The 14800-nt window shown below is 34.7% G+C and overlaps 2 protein-coding genes across 2 annotated transcripts; one reads left to right on the top strand and one right to left on the bottom strand.

Moving 5' to 3' along the window:
• Positions 1 to 2744: 2744 nt before the first annotated feature.
• On the top strand, positions 2745 to 4061 carry LOC137710912 (kinase-interacting family protein). The gene has a single exon (XM_068450072.1). It carries the CDS (start codon positions 2879 to 2881, stop codon positions 3902 to 3904), a length of 1026 nt encoding a protein of 341 aa, XP_068306173.1. The 5' UTR covers positions 2745 to 2878; the 3' UTR covers positions 3905 to 4061.
• Positions 4062 to 5119: 1058 nt separating this feature from the next.
• On the bottom strand, positions 5120 to 6560 carry LOC137711443 (germin-like protein subfamily 1 member 13). The gene is made up of 2 exons (XM_068450687.1): positions 6345 to 6560; positions 5120 to 5831 (listed from the first exon to the last, which is right to left on the bottom strand). The coding sequence occupies exons 1-2, from the start codon at positions 6469 to 6471 to the stop codon at positions 5278 to 5280; spliced, it is 681 nt and encodes a 226-aa protein (XP_068306788.1). The 5' UTR covers positions 6472 to 6560; the 3' UTR covers positions 5120 to 5277.
• Positions 6561 to 14800: the final 8240 nt, after the last annotated feature.

The following is a 14800-nucleotide window of genomic DNA, read 5'->3' as shown; positions in this document are numbered from 1 at the left end:
TAAGCTTTGAATCTCCGAGTGGTTGATTGGGGATGAGACTAGGTCATTCTCTTCACTGTCAGGAACAATCAAGGTAATGGGTCTTTCTCTTACTATTTTGTTTGGTTCCTCGGAATGAAGAAAATGATCAGAAAGTTGGATTTATGTGTTGGGTTGTGAGAAATTGAGTTTATCTGTCTAATTGGTGCGATTCATTTATATACTGTATATATATTTCGAGCAGCGGAGCAGAGACAGTGTGGCATTGCAAATCGCAATCCAAACTGATCGATTTCGTTTCCAGGAAGAACAAATACAAGCTTTTGTTCACAAGGACATCAAATCGGACTCGGTCGTTTTCGTTCTCGATGGAGAGCGTTCTGGACAAGCCTTATTAGCTCAAGAATCCGATCATCGAACAAGGTCCTCCTCCTCATCTTCTCTGTTCTTTGATATATAGATATATATATATATATATATATATATATATATATATAGATATATATATATATATTAAAAATAAAAAAAAACAAAAAAAAACCCATGCTTTAATGCTTTGATTGTTCATCACTCGCATTTTACGTAGTTAGTTTCAGAAAAGGATTGGGAACCACCATCTGGTTGTGATTAATTTACATGAAAAGTGTATTAAAAAATCCATTCTTTGTTAGTTTGATGGTCATAATTTGCTATCCGTTTTTCCATTCAAACTCAACTTTTGAGGAGTTTTTGGAAGTGGGGTTTGTTTATTAGATGGCTACGAGCTTGAAAATCATCTTTTTAAGCTGGATTTTTGCTATCTTGAATTGATAGATGGCACGAATTAGCTGATGGGTTCAGATCCTTTTTTTATGCTGACATGGTAAATATGTGGTTGGTTACAAAATTCATATGGTTGCTTGTTTCATAGAATGGATTTCTGACATTTGCTACATGTATGTAGCAAGTAATATTATGTGATATACTTGTTTCATTGGATGGGTCTTTGGAGTAGCCAAAATGTCAAATGTTTGAGTTCAAAAATGAATTTTTCATATTTTCTCTGTGAATGCTTTAATGACAGACTTGGTCTTTGAATTACATTGTGTTTTTTAGCGATAGTTCCTGTTTGGATTTAATAAGAGAAGTTCTGTTTTCATTTTGGTGTCGAAAATTGTGCAATTTGGATTTTAACCCTTGGAATTCAACAAGGGTAGTGATTTTCAGTTGTGTTCTCAACTTCTCATGTACCCTTCTGTTTTTTGGAACCCTTGATTTGCTTTGATTCTCCATTTGATTCATCATGTTCAAAGGCTGGAAAGACGGGATGAGTGCAGTGGTCGAAGCACTTCCCATCTAACCTAACTTGACAAATTTCAATAGGAGCCTTTGTGAATATCTTGTTTTTATTCATTAGATACATTGGATTCTCTGGTACAAATAGCATCTACTTACCTACAAATTTCAATAGGAGCCTTTGTGAATATCTTGTTTTTAAATTTGTTAATTTGTTACAAATTAAGGGTTAATTTGGTGAATGAAGAACAATGAATAGGAAGGCAAAGTTCCAATCTTTTTTGTTATTCATGGGGGTTTATGTTCCTCACAAAGCGGGAGACTTGTTGGTTTAGGGTTGCCCTTATTCTTCTTGTTCATTACATATTTAGCTAATTAGAACTGAATGCTACTTAAGTTTTGATCTTTCATTTTTCTGGTAAATTTGTATGACTTTTGCAATACAAAAACTATGTCCCCTTTCTTTTGAGATTTCCTTTAACCTTGTCTTTTCAACTGGGGACTTGCGTGGAGTCGTATTATCATGCATGTGTCTTTGGAAGAGGTAAATGAGTTACTCTTAGGTCACACTACTCTTATTTTGTTTGATATTCGCATGCATAAAATGCCTTTTTATTTATCATCTAGTTCGTGAAAACTGAGTATATAGTACATACTACATAGAACTGAGTATATATGTGTTTTGTACATTCATAAGTGAATGTAGCTTTTAGCTTTGTACATTCATAAGTGAATATAATTATTGGTTTGTCTATATAGGATGGATTCAAATGAAGTGGACAACATTGGTTCAAGTTCAGAAAGTGATTCATCATCTGATTTGGATGGTTCAAGTTCAGAAGGGAAAAACATGCATTTGAATGACGACAATGTTATGAATGATGTTAGAGACCACATAGCCGGATTAATGTGGCTTGATTACGTCAATAACAATTAGTCTCAAAGTTTATTGGTTTTCTAGAATGTTTTAATGTAATATTTATTGTCTAAGACTTGAAGTTTAATTTGATCACCGAGCATATATGTGTTGTATTAGCATATGAATATCAAAATAGTATGTTTAAGGTTTAATTTCATATATTTTGTATATCTTAAAACAAATACATAATTGAAAAAAAAATGTTGTTTTTAAGAGTTAAACCAAACAAGTTTTCAAATTTTTAGATTCAAAAATAGTTTTTAAGTTCAATGCCAAACACGTTTTTGAAACCTAAAAAAAACTGTTTCTAAGAAATGTTCTTAAAAGTTAGTTTCAAGACCAATTTAAGTTTTTAAGCAGGATAACAAACATGCTCTACATATCTTGATGGATAGTGACATATATGTCTCCAGGGGGAAATTGGTCATTTCACAATTTGGTGGTCCTGTTCATTCAAAATCTCTTTTTGAATTAGATGCTCTGCTCACTCTCTAGTCTCCATCATAATTTCCCAATTTAAACTCCAATTTGATTTTTTTAATTGCATGTTTAATTTGTTTGTTACTTTTGATCTCTGCACTCCACATTTAAGCTCAGCAGCCCGACCCAAAAAAGAAAAAGCCCAGCAGCATATAATGTGCATGTTATTGATGACAAATATGAGCGGAAGCGAATGCTGCATTCTAGTTCAAATAAGATTAACGGATGCCTCGGTTGTTATATATGTCAGATATGGAAGAGAGGATGAAGATGCTGGCATCTAACACAGCTCAACAAGACACTGGAGACACCTTCGCTGAACGAGCCGAGGCTTACTACAAACGACGCCCTCAGCTTCTCTCTCTGCTTCAAGACTTGTACAATGCCTACCTCACTTTATCCGATCGTTACATTCAAACAATCGCCAAAACCAATCATCGACGCGGACACTCCTCCCAAACCTCAATCACTGATAATGACTACTATGACGACTATCATGACCAACAAGACCGAGATGGTGATACATTAAGCCAGATGGATTCGTACGTGGACAGTTCCCTCTCCTATCAGCAATTACCTCTGGCTGCTGCCGCTCAGGATGATGGCATGGTTTTGGATTTGGACGCGATTGTTACGGAGATTGTGATGAAGAATGTCGAATGCGATATCTTACTTGATGAGGCCAACACCACAGAGAGGCGATACAATGAGTCATCCAGGAAGATAGAGTTGCAGAAGAGCTTGCTTGAGGTGCTGGAGTCCGAAAGGCTCATACTACTGCATGAGAATGCCAAGTTGGGGTACAAAATGGGTGCACTGATGGAAGAGAACAAAGCCCTCGCATCCGAGTCCATGTTCATCAAGAGGAAAGCTGGAGAGCTGGCTAGATGTCTGCTCAAGGTGAGGGAGGATCAGAGGGTGTGCATGCTTAGCCGTAAAATCGAGGACCTGCAGGGCCAGATTTATGGGTTGGAGAGGAGGAACAAGGAGTACTATGAGCAACTCGTGAAGAGAGACCAATGGTCCTCCCAACTTGTACAAGAAGAGAGTAGGAGCATCAACAACAAGAGCAAGTTTAATGGGAATGAGGTGAACATGGAGGTTTGCTTCCAAATAGGGAAGATCAATCGGAGGCTGAAGAGCGGTAATAGCACAGTGAAGGATTTTGGCGCTGTGAGCGGGAAGAAGGGTTTGAGTTGGTGGGGAAAGGTCAAGAACATGGATTTGTTTCTGTGCGGAGGCTCTACTTAACCTTAATGGTATCTGTTTAGTAAACTTAAGTTAACGGTGGTCTGTTTATATTTCTTCTATTGTTCGGTTGACTCAACGCTGTAATGAACCTGATGACTCCATGGTGATCCTGCCTTATATTAGTTTCATGGTCAAGGAGAATTTGATGCTGAAACCAGGTAAGGTGTGCCACGAAAGTTGAAGTTGCCAACTTTTAATCTATGACTAAACTATTCAATGCTTCAAATGAATTTCCAGCGTTTGGGTCGTTATTTGGAAACTGTACAGTTCATTAAGCAAAACCGATTTCCTCACACGGATGAAAAAGGGACAGTTCTCAAACAGAATTCTGTCTCTAAATTTAGTCAAAATCTTGTCTAAACAATCGGATATGAGGAGACTATAACTAGTAGATTGGAAGATTAGTAAAATGAACACTACACTCTGATCCTGATCCTTAGTATAACAAATGTCTTATGTAGATAACGACTATTAAATAGGTACATCAGAAAGTTGTGAGATCCCCACTCGTCCAAGGACAGTGATTTTCTAGAACTTGGATAACACTTTTGCTCATCGACAGTATTTAATTATTTTATTTTCGGTCCACTACACATTAAAAATCTATAAAAAAATAAAAAAAACTTCTATATATTACTCAATAAATGCTCCAACACTTTGAAGTTTGAAATGGGCTTATAGCTTCTATAATATTTAAAATTTGTAATTCTTACGAAAATTATGAGCTGTAAGTCATTATTTCTTATTAATATTTTCTAATCCAAAAGAAAAATTGTAAGCCTACTTACGTGTCATTTCATTGCCAGGTAAGGCTCTTAATAATTCATGTAGAGCATTTAGTGATTTTGTGGAACCCGCTAAACAATATGATGGATTTTGTGACCTCATCATAAATGGAGATCAAATTGGCACACAATTACAGTGACTGTATCCACACACATGAAAATAAAATTTGAGGGGTTCATTGTAATTAGGCTACCTCCATTTTGATCAAGTATTTGTATTTGTTGATACCTGACACTTTGTTCTCCATTTTATGGTGAAATCACGAAGACCACACAAATCCACCAATATTGCTTTGTCCTCTTTGTATGGTTGCACTGACCAACACAACACAACACACAAAACATTAAAACCCAGCTACATCTACATGACAAGTAATTGCTTTTTTCGATTGTTCAAACTAAAAGTAAGAGCTCGACCGAAATTTCGGGATAAGCAACATACATCACTGTTTTATTAATATTATACTGGTACATCATTACATAAGCAAAATCAAACCATGATCTTCTTATTTACTTAATTTTAGATTTCATATAATTTGTGTAGTTGTTTTAATATTAGATTTCATATAATTTGTGTAGTCGTTTTGATTAATGGTTGTTGTACCAAAACTGTTTCTGAAGATAATCAACCTCCTTCTCGTCCACCTGGAATGCCTTGGCCAAAACATCAGGGTTGATGTGAGGGTTGGATCCGAAGACGGCATTCGCAATGGTGATCACTCCCGGGTTCTGGCTGCTGAGACCCGCGATGGCCAAACCGTTGGTTTTTCCGACATTGAGTTGGAAGTGAATAAGACCGACTGGGAACACAAACACATCTCCCTTGTACAACACTTTGGTGAACAGCCGATTGCCGTCGGCATTGGATGTGACGAATCCGACGTAGAGTGAGCCCTCCAAGACTATGAGTATCTCCGTGGCACGAGGGTGAGTGTGAGGAGGATTGAGGCCATTTGGTGCAAAGTCTAAGCGAGCAAAGGATATGCCGAGAGTGTTGAGTCCGGGTATATCGTCTACGTTTGCTGCCGTAACAATTGAACCAATCGGATTCGATGTGTTTCCGGGGTTCCGGAGCTTGTCAGAGAAGAAATCGTTTGCTGACGCAAGTTTTGGGTTCTTGCAGAACTTCCCGTTCACGAACACTGTTCGAAATGAAACAGACAAACAAATTAATCTTTTTTTATTTTTTATTTTATTTTTTTTATGCACGTACGTGTTGTACATGCATGGATGATGATGAGCCATCAGCCTGTAACATCAGCCTTGCACAATCATATAGGGTTCAGACCTGGGTAATGTTATTCATACTATATTTTTGTATCATATTTTCTTAATTATTAGTTTATTAAATAATAAATTAAATTTAAAAATCTGATTAATTCAAATGATATGGCTGTTCACGTCAAATGTTATCTAAGGTGGTATAAAAATGTGGTACAACCCAAGAGCACATTCTATTTGAGAATAGTTAATAAGACTAATATGGTATGAATAACATTACACTTTAGGCCTTGTTATTTCCTACGTACTCTATATATTTACTAATAGGAATTTTACTTGACAAAAAAATAAAACATAAATTAATTATACAACATAACAGTAATCTTAAATAATGATATTGTATTTATGTAATTAAAACGTATAATTATACGTACCAGCAGGATCGGTGTTATTAATTGCTACGCAAAAGTCCTGAAGAGGACTTGGATCAGAGGCAGAGGCAAGGAGGGTGGCGAATGCTAATAGGGCAATAGCAGTTACAGGGAAATGAACTCCTTTCATCGCTGGCTAAAGTTTATAGGAGATTATCCTATAGATTAGCAAGGACTTGGACCTTGTACTTTGATATATACCGTGTAACTAAAGTAGTATTAGATGATCAGTTGCTTTGAGATGGATGCAAATTATGTATGGGGACACTTCTGTATTTATAGATTAGCAAGAGACACTGATGATGAACTGGTCTTGGATTTTCCTTCTCGATAATCGAAGCAGGTAAAGACTTGGTTGTAATTACGAATTGATTGAACTGGTCTTGGATTATAATTTAATATTAACTGAACTGGTCTTGGATTAACATTTATTATTAATAAAATTTAGTAAAACTAAAATATGCGTGTATAGGTGTTTTCAGTAACTAATTAAATCGATCTCAATTAAGATAGCCGAAATTAAAACTATAAATTATGAATAATTTGACACTTGAAATCAGAAGCTACTTATGTTTGAATTTTCCAGCACATAAATAATTTGACCGAGTCCCATTATTTGGTGTTTCAATATACAATATACAATTTTGCTTGAAAAAGAACAAGTGAAGAATATCCTGTTAATGATAACTTTAATCCCACAATTGTTGAGGGCAATTGATGCAACAAAGAAAAACTACAATATGAGATGAAAAACTAGAATTTTAAACTTTTGGATCATACGAGTATCCGATTTAATCGAGGATTTTAAACTTTTGGACCTGATTTCTCATGTAAATCCAAATTGATCAGAAGTGAACACTAAACAAAAATATGTCTACGTTGGTGCACTTGAATTTCGAAGTGGTCCAATATAGAATGAGTTTTACTATAAGGAATATATGTAGGGGTGGTTCGGTATGGGATACCATACCGAAACTAGTATGGTCGCGGCTTATTCAACTTCAAATATGGAGTGTTTAGACCATCTCCATCTTTGGGTTAAAACCTAAATTTTTTAATCCAGAAAATTTATGTCACATTCCGGCCTGGGCCTCCACCACATCTTCGTCCGGGCTCCCACCATATCCCGGGCTCAACTCTACCATACTACGATATTGTCCGTTTTGGGCCCCGACCACACCCTCTCGATTTTGTTTATGGGAACTCACACGAGAACTTCCCAGTGTGTCACCCATCTTGGGATTGCTCTCGCGCGAACTCGCTTAACTTCGGAGTTCCTACGGAACCCGAAGCCAGTGAGTTCCCAAAAGGCCTCGTGCTATTTGGAGATGAGCAGGTACATATAAGGCTTACAGGATCCACTCTCCAGGGCGATGTGGGATTTTACAATTTAGATTTTAATTCAGAAACAGTTTTTCTCCTTCAACCCTTCTAGGTTAAATTTTTAGCCTTAGATTATTAAATAATGAATTTAGGATAATTTCTTTCTTAAAGTAACTTTTAAAAAAAAAAAATTATGTAGACTATCATAATTTAATTTTATGAACATTTTAACCTAAAAATATTTAGATTCCAATATATATTGAAAAATCACTAAACCGACACCATAAAACTCGTGGAACACTACGAAAGAATATGAAACACATAAAATATTTTTTTTTAATTACTTTAGCAGTTGGATTTAAATTTGGACCGTTAGATATCTTTTTTTACCGTTGGATTTGATCAAGTTAGATCTTAATCATTGAATTCAACGAATTTATAAATATAAAACTAAAAAAAATATACATATATGGTAGGTCAGCTCCACTAACGGAATCCTAGGCTAAGCCCTGATTTGGTACTTAGGTGATTTTAAAAAAAGTGGTAGTAGTAGCTGCTAGATGATCAGTTGCTTTGAGATGGATGAAAATTAGGTATGGGGACACTTCTGTATTTATAGATTAGCAAGAGACACTGATGATGAACTGGTCTTGGATTTTCCCTCTCGATAATCGAAGCAGGTAAAAGACTTGGATTAATTTTTAGAAGCAGGTATAGACTTGGTTGTAACTACTAATTAATTGAACTGGTCTGGATTAAAATTCAATATTAATATGTACCAATTCTTTTGGCAATAAGCCACTAACCGTATTGCAGTTTGGTATGCGGTCGATTACCCTAATAGTTAGAGATACATTACACTTGGGTTCAAATCCTCATTTCTCTCAGTGTTGATTAATTTTATTTAAAAAAAAAAAATTAAAACTGAATTGCATTTTTTGTTCATCGGGAATTTTATTGAAAATATTGTTAAAAATACATGCATATATATGTGTTAATTAAATCGATCTCAATTAAGATAGCCAGAAGTTAAAATTACAATATGAATAAAAAGGACGATCAACCATGCATTAAGATAGAATTTTCAAAAGCTTAATTTGACTGAGTCCCACTTTTTGTTGTTTCAATGAATAAATAAAATATATAATCTTGCTTGAAAAAAGAACAAGTGAAGAATATCAGGCTAAAGGTACATTTAGTAAAGGTCTGTGAGGTATATACATATTTATACAATGAGGAAGATGGAGAGGAAATGAATTAATTAGCCGTTGATATTATATTACAATCAATTGAAGTATTCCAAAGCGTAATGCTCTCTTAGTGGATAACATATATGAATTGGCACTTGTTCTCCGACAGTAATTTTATTTTTATTTCTATTTTATATTAATTATATGGAGAAATTATTTCTAGGGCTTAATAAATGGCCCAACTGCTTCTATGGAGCTTATAAAACTTTCCTTAACGCATATATCAAAATATTTGGAAATTCAAAATTTTCATTTCACGAAAACTGTGAGCTTTTTACTAATTTCGAAAGTAGTGAATGTAAACCTTTTTTTTTTATCTTTTTGGTTGATCGATAAGCTTTTCAATAATTTGTGTAGGGCTTTTATTGATTTTTTTTGAATCTCTAATATCACTTTAGCTCACCACCAGTATTTTATATTTTGTTAATTTCACCACTTTAAAAATCCGAAAATAATACTTATGGGTCTTATTAGTGGTACAACTACTTCCGAATACCTTATAAAACTTTCTCTAATGCATATACCAAAAAATTGGCAAATATTCAAAATTTACATTTTCACGAAAACTGTGAGTTATAAATTACGTTTATGGATCAATTTTGCTAATTTCATAAGCAGTGATCGTAAATCTACTTATTTGTGTAATTTTGATCGATCAATAAACTTCTTAATAATCTATGTAGGGCCCGTAATGATTTTTCTAGATCTCATATAATACTTACACTCTGCGCTAGTGTTTATTTATTTTTCTATTTCATCACATTAAAAATTTGCAAAATATACATACAGGTCTTAATAAATGGTCCAACTACTTCTGAAGAGCTTATAATATTTTGTTTAACGCAATGTTCTAAAAAGAGCCTAGGCGGCCGCCTAGGGGCTGGGCGGTGGTGACCCGAGGAGTTTTCTCGCAAATAGGTTGGAAAAATCGCTTGGGCTCTAGACGGGCGAGCCAGCCCTAGGTGGCTCTAGGCGGGTTAGGCGGTGCTAGGCGGCTAGGAGGTTTTTTTTTTTTTTTTTTTTTTGAAATTAAAAAAAAATCCTATCTACATTACTATATTTCCTTATTTTCCTTCTATTTTGCATTTTATGTGGTTTTAAATTGTGAACTTATTATACATGTGTCATCCTATAATACTCCTCACTATGGTTCTATGGCATATATGCTTAATGTGTTTTTAAATTTTGGACTTGTTGGATACTCTTGTTGCATTTTATTATTCTTTTATTATCTTATCCATGAATCTCATACAAGTTTAATTTTTTGTAAGTATCAATATGCACTTATTTACAAGATATACAAGAAATTTACCTAAATCCGCCGAGCCGCCTAGGCGCTAAGCTCTAGCCCGCCGCCCGACTAGCACCTAGCGTTTTTTAGAACCTTAACGCGTATACCATAAAAATTGCAATAGTTGAAAATTTGCATTTTTCACGAAAATGCTGTGTCACGATTTTGGATCGATTTTACAAATCTATAAACAAGTGATCTCAGCCTACTTTCGGGTCATTTTGGTCAATCTATAAGCTTCTCAATGATCTGTATAGGGCTCTTAATGATTTTTTCGGATCTCAGATATCATTTCCGCTCTCCGTTAGTGTTAATTTATTTTTCTATTTCACTACATTAATAATCCGTAAAAAACAACTTATAGGTCTTAAAAAATGGTCCAACTACCTCCAAAGAGCTTATAAAACTTTCTTGAATGTGTATACCAAAACAATTGCAAATGTTCAAAATTGCATTTTTCATGAAAGCAGTGAGCTATATAAGTCACGATTACAGATCAATTTTGCTAATTTCTAAGGTAGTGATTGTAAGCCTACTTTCATATCATTTTGGTTGAGCAATAAGCTTCTCAATAATCTGTGTATGGCTCTTAATGATTTTTCTAGATCTCGGATATCATTTTCGCCCAGTGCCAGTGTTTATTTATTTTTCTATTTCATCACATTTAAAAATCTGTAACTTATAATTCTGAGTCCTAAAGAACTGTCAAACCACTTCCGAAGAGCTTATAATACTTTCTTTGAAGTGTATACTACAAAAATTGCAAATGTTCAAAAGTTTCATTTTTCATTAAAACTTTGAGCTATAACTCACGATTTTGGATCAATTTTGCTAGTCTTTAAACTAGTGATTATAAACCTACTTTCGTGTCATTTTGATTGATAAATAAGCTTCTCAATAATCTGTGTAGGCTCTTAATGATTTTTTCAAATCCCGGAAATCATTTGTGTTCGTTGTTAGTGTTTATTTATTTTTCTTTTCACCATAGTAATAATCCGTAAAAAAAACTTATAGGTCTTAAAAAATGGTCCAACTACTTCTGAAGAGCTTATAAAACAGTCTTTAATGCGTATACCAAAAAAATTGCAAATGTTTAAAATTTTCATCTTTCACAAAAACTGTGAGCTATAAGTCACAATTACGGATCGTTTTTGCATATTTCTAAAGTACTGATCGTAAGTCTACTTTCATGTCAATTTGGTTGACCAATAAGCTTCTCAATAATCTGTGTAGGGCTCTTAATGATTTTCTTAGACATCGGATATCATTTTCGTTCAGTGCCAGTGTTTATTTATTTTTTTGTTTCACCACATTAAATGTCTGTAATATATGATTACGAGTCCTAAAAAACGATTGAACCACTTTTGAAGAGCTTATAATACTTTCTATAAAGCGTATACCAAAAAAAAAAAATTAAACATTCAAAAGTTTTATTTTTCATTAAAACTGTGAGCTATAAGTCATGATTTTGGATCAATTTTGCCAATCTTTAAACTAGTCATTAAAATTGTAAGCCTACCTTCGTGTCATTTTGATTGATCAATAAGCTTCTCAATAATCTGTGGAGGGCACTTAATGATTTTTCGAGATCTCGGTTATCGTTTTCGCTGAGCGCCAATGTTTGTTTATTTTTCTATTTCACCAAAAAAAAAAATCTATAAAATATACTTACGAGTCCTAAAAATTTGTCCAACCACTTTCGAAGAGCTCATAATACTTTCTTTAAAGTGTACATAAAAAAAATTACAAATTTTCAAAAGTTTCATTTTTCATTAAAAATGTGAGCTATAACTCACGATTTTGGATCAATTTTGCTAATATTTAAGCCATACGCAATTTTGTTAATATTTAAACTTAAGATTATTAGTCTTAAAAAATTGTCGAACCACTTCCGAAGAGCTTATAATACTTTCTATGAAGCATATACCAAAAAATTGCTATTTCACCACATTAATAACCCGTTAAAAAACCATGTGTTTATATATTTGCAAATGTTCAAAATTTACATTTTTCACAAAAACTGCAAGCAATATGTCATGATTACGAATTGATTTTGTTAATTTCTAAAGTAGTTGTCGAAAGCCTACCTTCTTGCCATTTTATTTGATCGATAAGCTTCTCAATAATCTGTGTAGAGCTCTTAATGATTTTTAGATCTCGAATATCATTTTCGCCCAGCCAATGTTTATTTATTTTTCTATTTCCCCATTTTTAAAAATCAGTAACATATAATCATGAGTCCTAAAAAAATGTCGAACCACTTCCGAAGAGCTTATAATACTTTCTTAGAAGTGTATACCAAAAAAATTGCAAATGCTCAAGTTTCATTTTTCATTAAAACTATGAGTTATAACTCATGATTTGGATCAATTTTGCTAATCTTTAAACTAGTGATCGTAAGCCTGCTTTCTTGTCATTTTGATCAATCAATAAGCTTCTCAATAATCTGTTTAGGGCTCTTAATGATTTCTTCGGATCTTGGATATCATTTCCGCTCTTCGCTAGTGTTTATTTATTTTTCTATTTCACCACATTAATAATCCGTAAAAAAAACTTATAGGTCTTAAAAAATGGGCCAACTAATTCCGAAGAGTTTATAAGACAGTCATGAATGCATATACCAAAAAATTTGCAAATGTTCAAGATTTGCATTTTGCACGACTACTGTAATCTATAAGTCACGATTACGGATCGATTTTGCTAATTTCTAAAGTAGTGATCGTAAGCCTACTTTCGTGTCATTTTGCTTGATCAATAAGCTTCTCAAAAGTCTATGTAGGCCTCTTAATGATTTTACTAAATCTCGGATATCATTTTCGCTTAGGGCCAGTATTTTTTTTTTTTTTCTATTTCACCACAAAAAAAAAATCCATAAAATATATCCTTGTGAGTCATAAAAACTTTCCAACCACTTCCGAAGAGCTTATAATACTTTCTTTAGAGTGTATACCAAAAAAGTTGTAAATGTTCAAAAGTTTCATTTTTCGTTAAAACTGTGAGCAATAAGTCATGATTTGGGATCAATTTGTGTAATCTTTAAACTAGTGATCGTAAGCCTACTTTCGTTTCATTTTGATCGATCAATAAGCTTCTCAATAATCTGTTTAAAGGGCTCTTAATGATATTTTTTTTGGATCTCGGATATCATTTCCCCTCCCTAGTAGCGTTTATTTATTATTCTATTTCACCACATTAATAATCCGTAAAAATGAATTATAGGTCTTAAAAAATAGGCCAACTACTTCCGAGGAGCTTAAAAGACATTCTTGAATGCATATACCAAAAAATTTGCAAATTTTCAAAATTTGCATTTTTCATTAAAAGTGTGACATCCCGTCCCGGGATTATTAAAACGTACTAGTGAAATGACATTTTAGCCCCTAGTTCGTTTCGTTATTCTGTTGGTGGGTGGTGTGGTGTTGGCATGTGTTGGGCCACACACACACACACACATACACTGTCCCTATCTCTCTCCCTCTGTCTTCTCCCTATCTCTCTCTCCCCCGAGCTCCCATTTCCACTGTAAACGTACGGACACACACCAAGAACCATTATACCGTAGCAGATCGAGGAAACCAAGGGTGCAGTTGTGATCGTGAGGTCGAGGGGATCACGAATATACCATTTTCAGGTAGGAACTTCGACGTTTTCACGTCGATTTCATAAGCTCCGATTTGTGTACTGTTCATGCAAACTTATTCTAGCTTGTTTTTGGACTTTTGAAGCTTGTAGTTGTGTTCGTGAGGTCCCAAGGAACCTCGGAGTGTATCGTTGGACGGAAGTGGACGTCAGAAAAGCTTGGTTCGGAGTTGGCCGAGTTTTGAGTTTTGTGACAGGTACGATCGCGTGGTTTTTAGCTTTTAAAAGTTGTATAGCGTGATTCTACTAGTCTAGGGCTTTCTTTTGGTACAAGAATCATAGAAAATGGTTGAAAAACGAAGGAGAATAGTGAGTTTGAAGTTTTCCCAGTTTTCCGGTGACCGAAGTTCGGCGAGGGTAGACCGGAGAAGAAACAGGAATATTCCGTTAAGTTTAACGGAATATTCCTAACGGCAGTAACGGTATCCGGTTAGGTTTAACGGAATATTCCGAAATTTTGACGGAATATTCCTGACGGCGTCAATTGACACCGTCAGTGTGCATGGCACGTGGCCGCGCGTGGGGGCGCGTAGGTCCGTGCCTATTTCGGCGCGTGGGGGCGCGTGAGGGGTCCAAAAATTATTTTAAAAATATGGTTGTGATCCTGAGGTGGTGTAGAGCACGTTGGTATATTCATTTGTCCATTTTGAGCAATGTATGAGAAGTTATTACGAGAAGTTGGTTATGTGCTTTAAAGTTAACGTTTTTATAGCTATTTCGCATATAGGTGACACGTACCCCGATGACGAGCGTGCACACGCGAGGCAGGGGGGCTACGACCCTTCTACATACCAGTGAGTGGGCTTTTGGTTTTCCGTATATACCTATATACTATATTTTCCCAGAACTTGAATAAATGTTTATTCATTATGCCATGCATTACATTATCGTTTTTCGTGCATCGTTGGGTACGTTATTAGTTGCATATACTTATACATATGCATATTGGGTGCTGT

Source organism: Pyrus communis, chromosome 12 (assembly GCF_963583255.1).
Source record: "Pyrus communis chromosome 12, drPyrComm1.1, whole genome shotgun sequence".
Classification (NCBI taxonomy): domain Eukaryota; kingdom Viridiplantae; phylum Streptophyta; class Magnoliopsida; order Rosales; family Rosaceae; genus Pyrus; species Pyrus communis.
The sequence above is the reverse complement of the archived record's forward strand: the minus strand, read 5'-3'. Positions and strand labels throughout refer to the sequence as shown.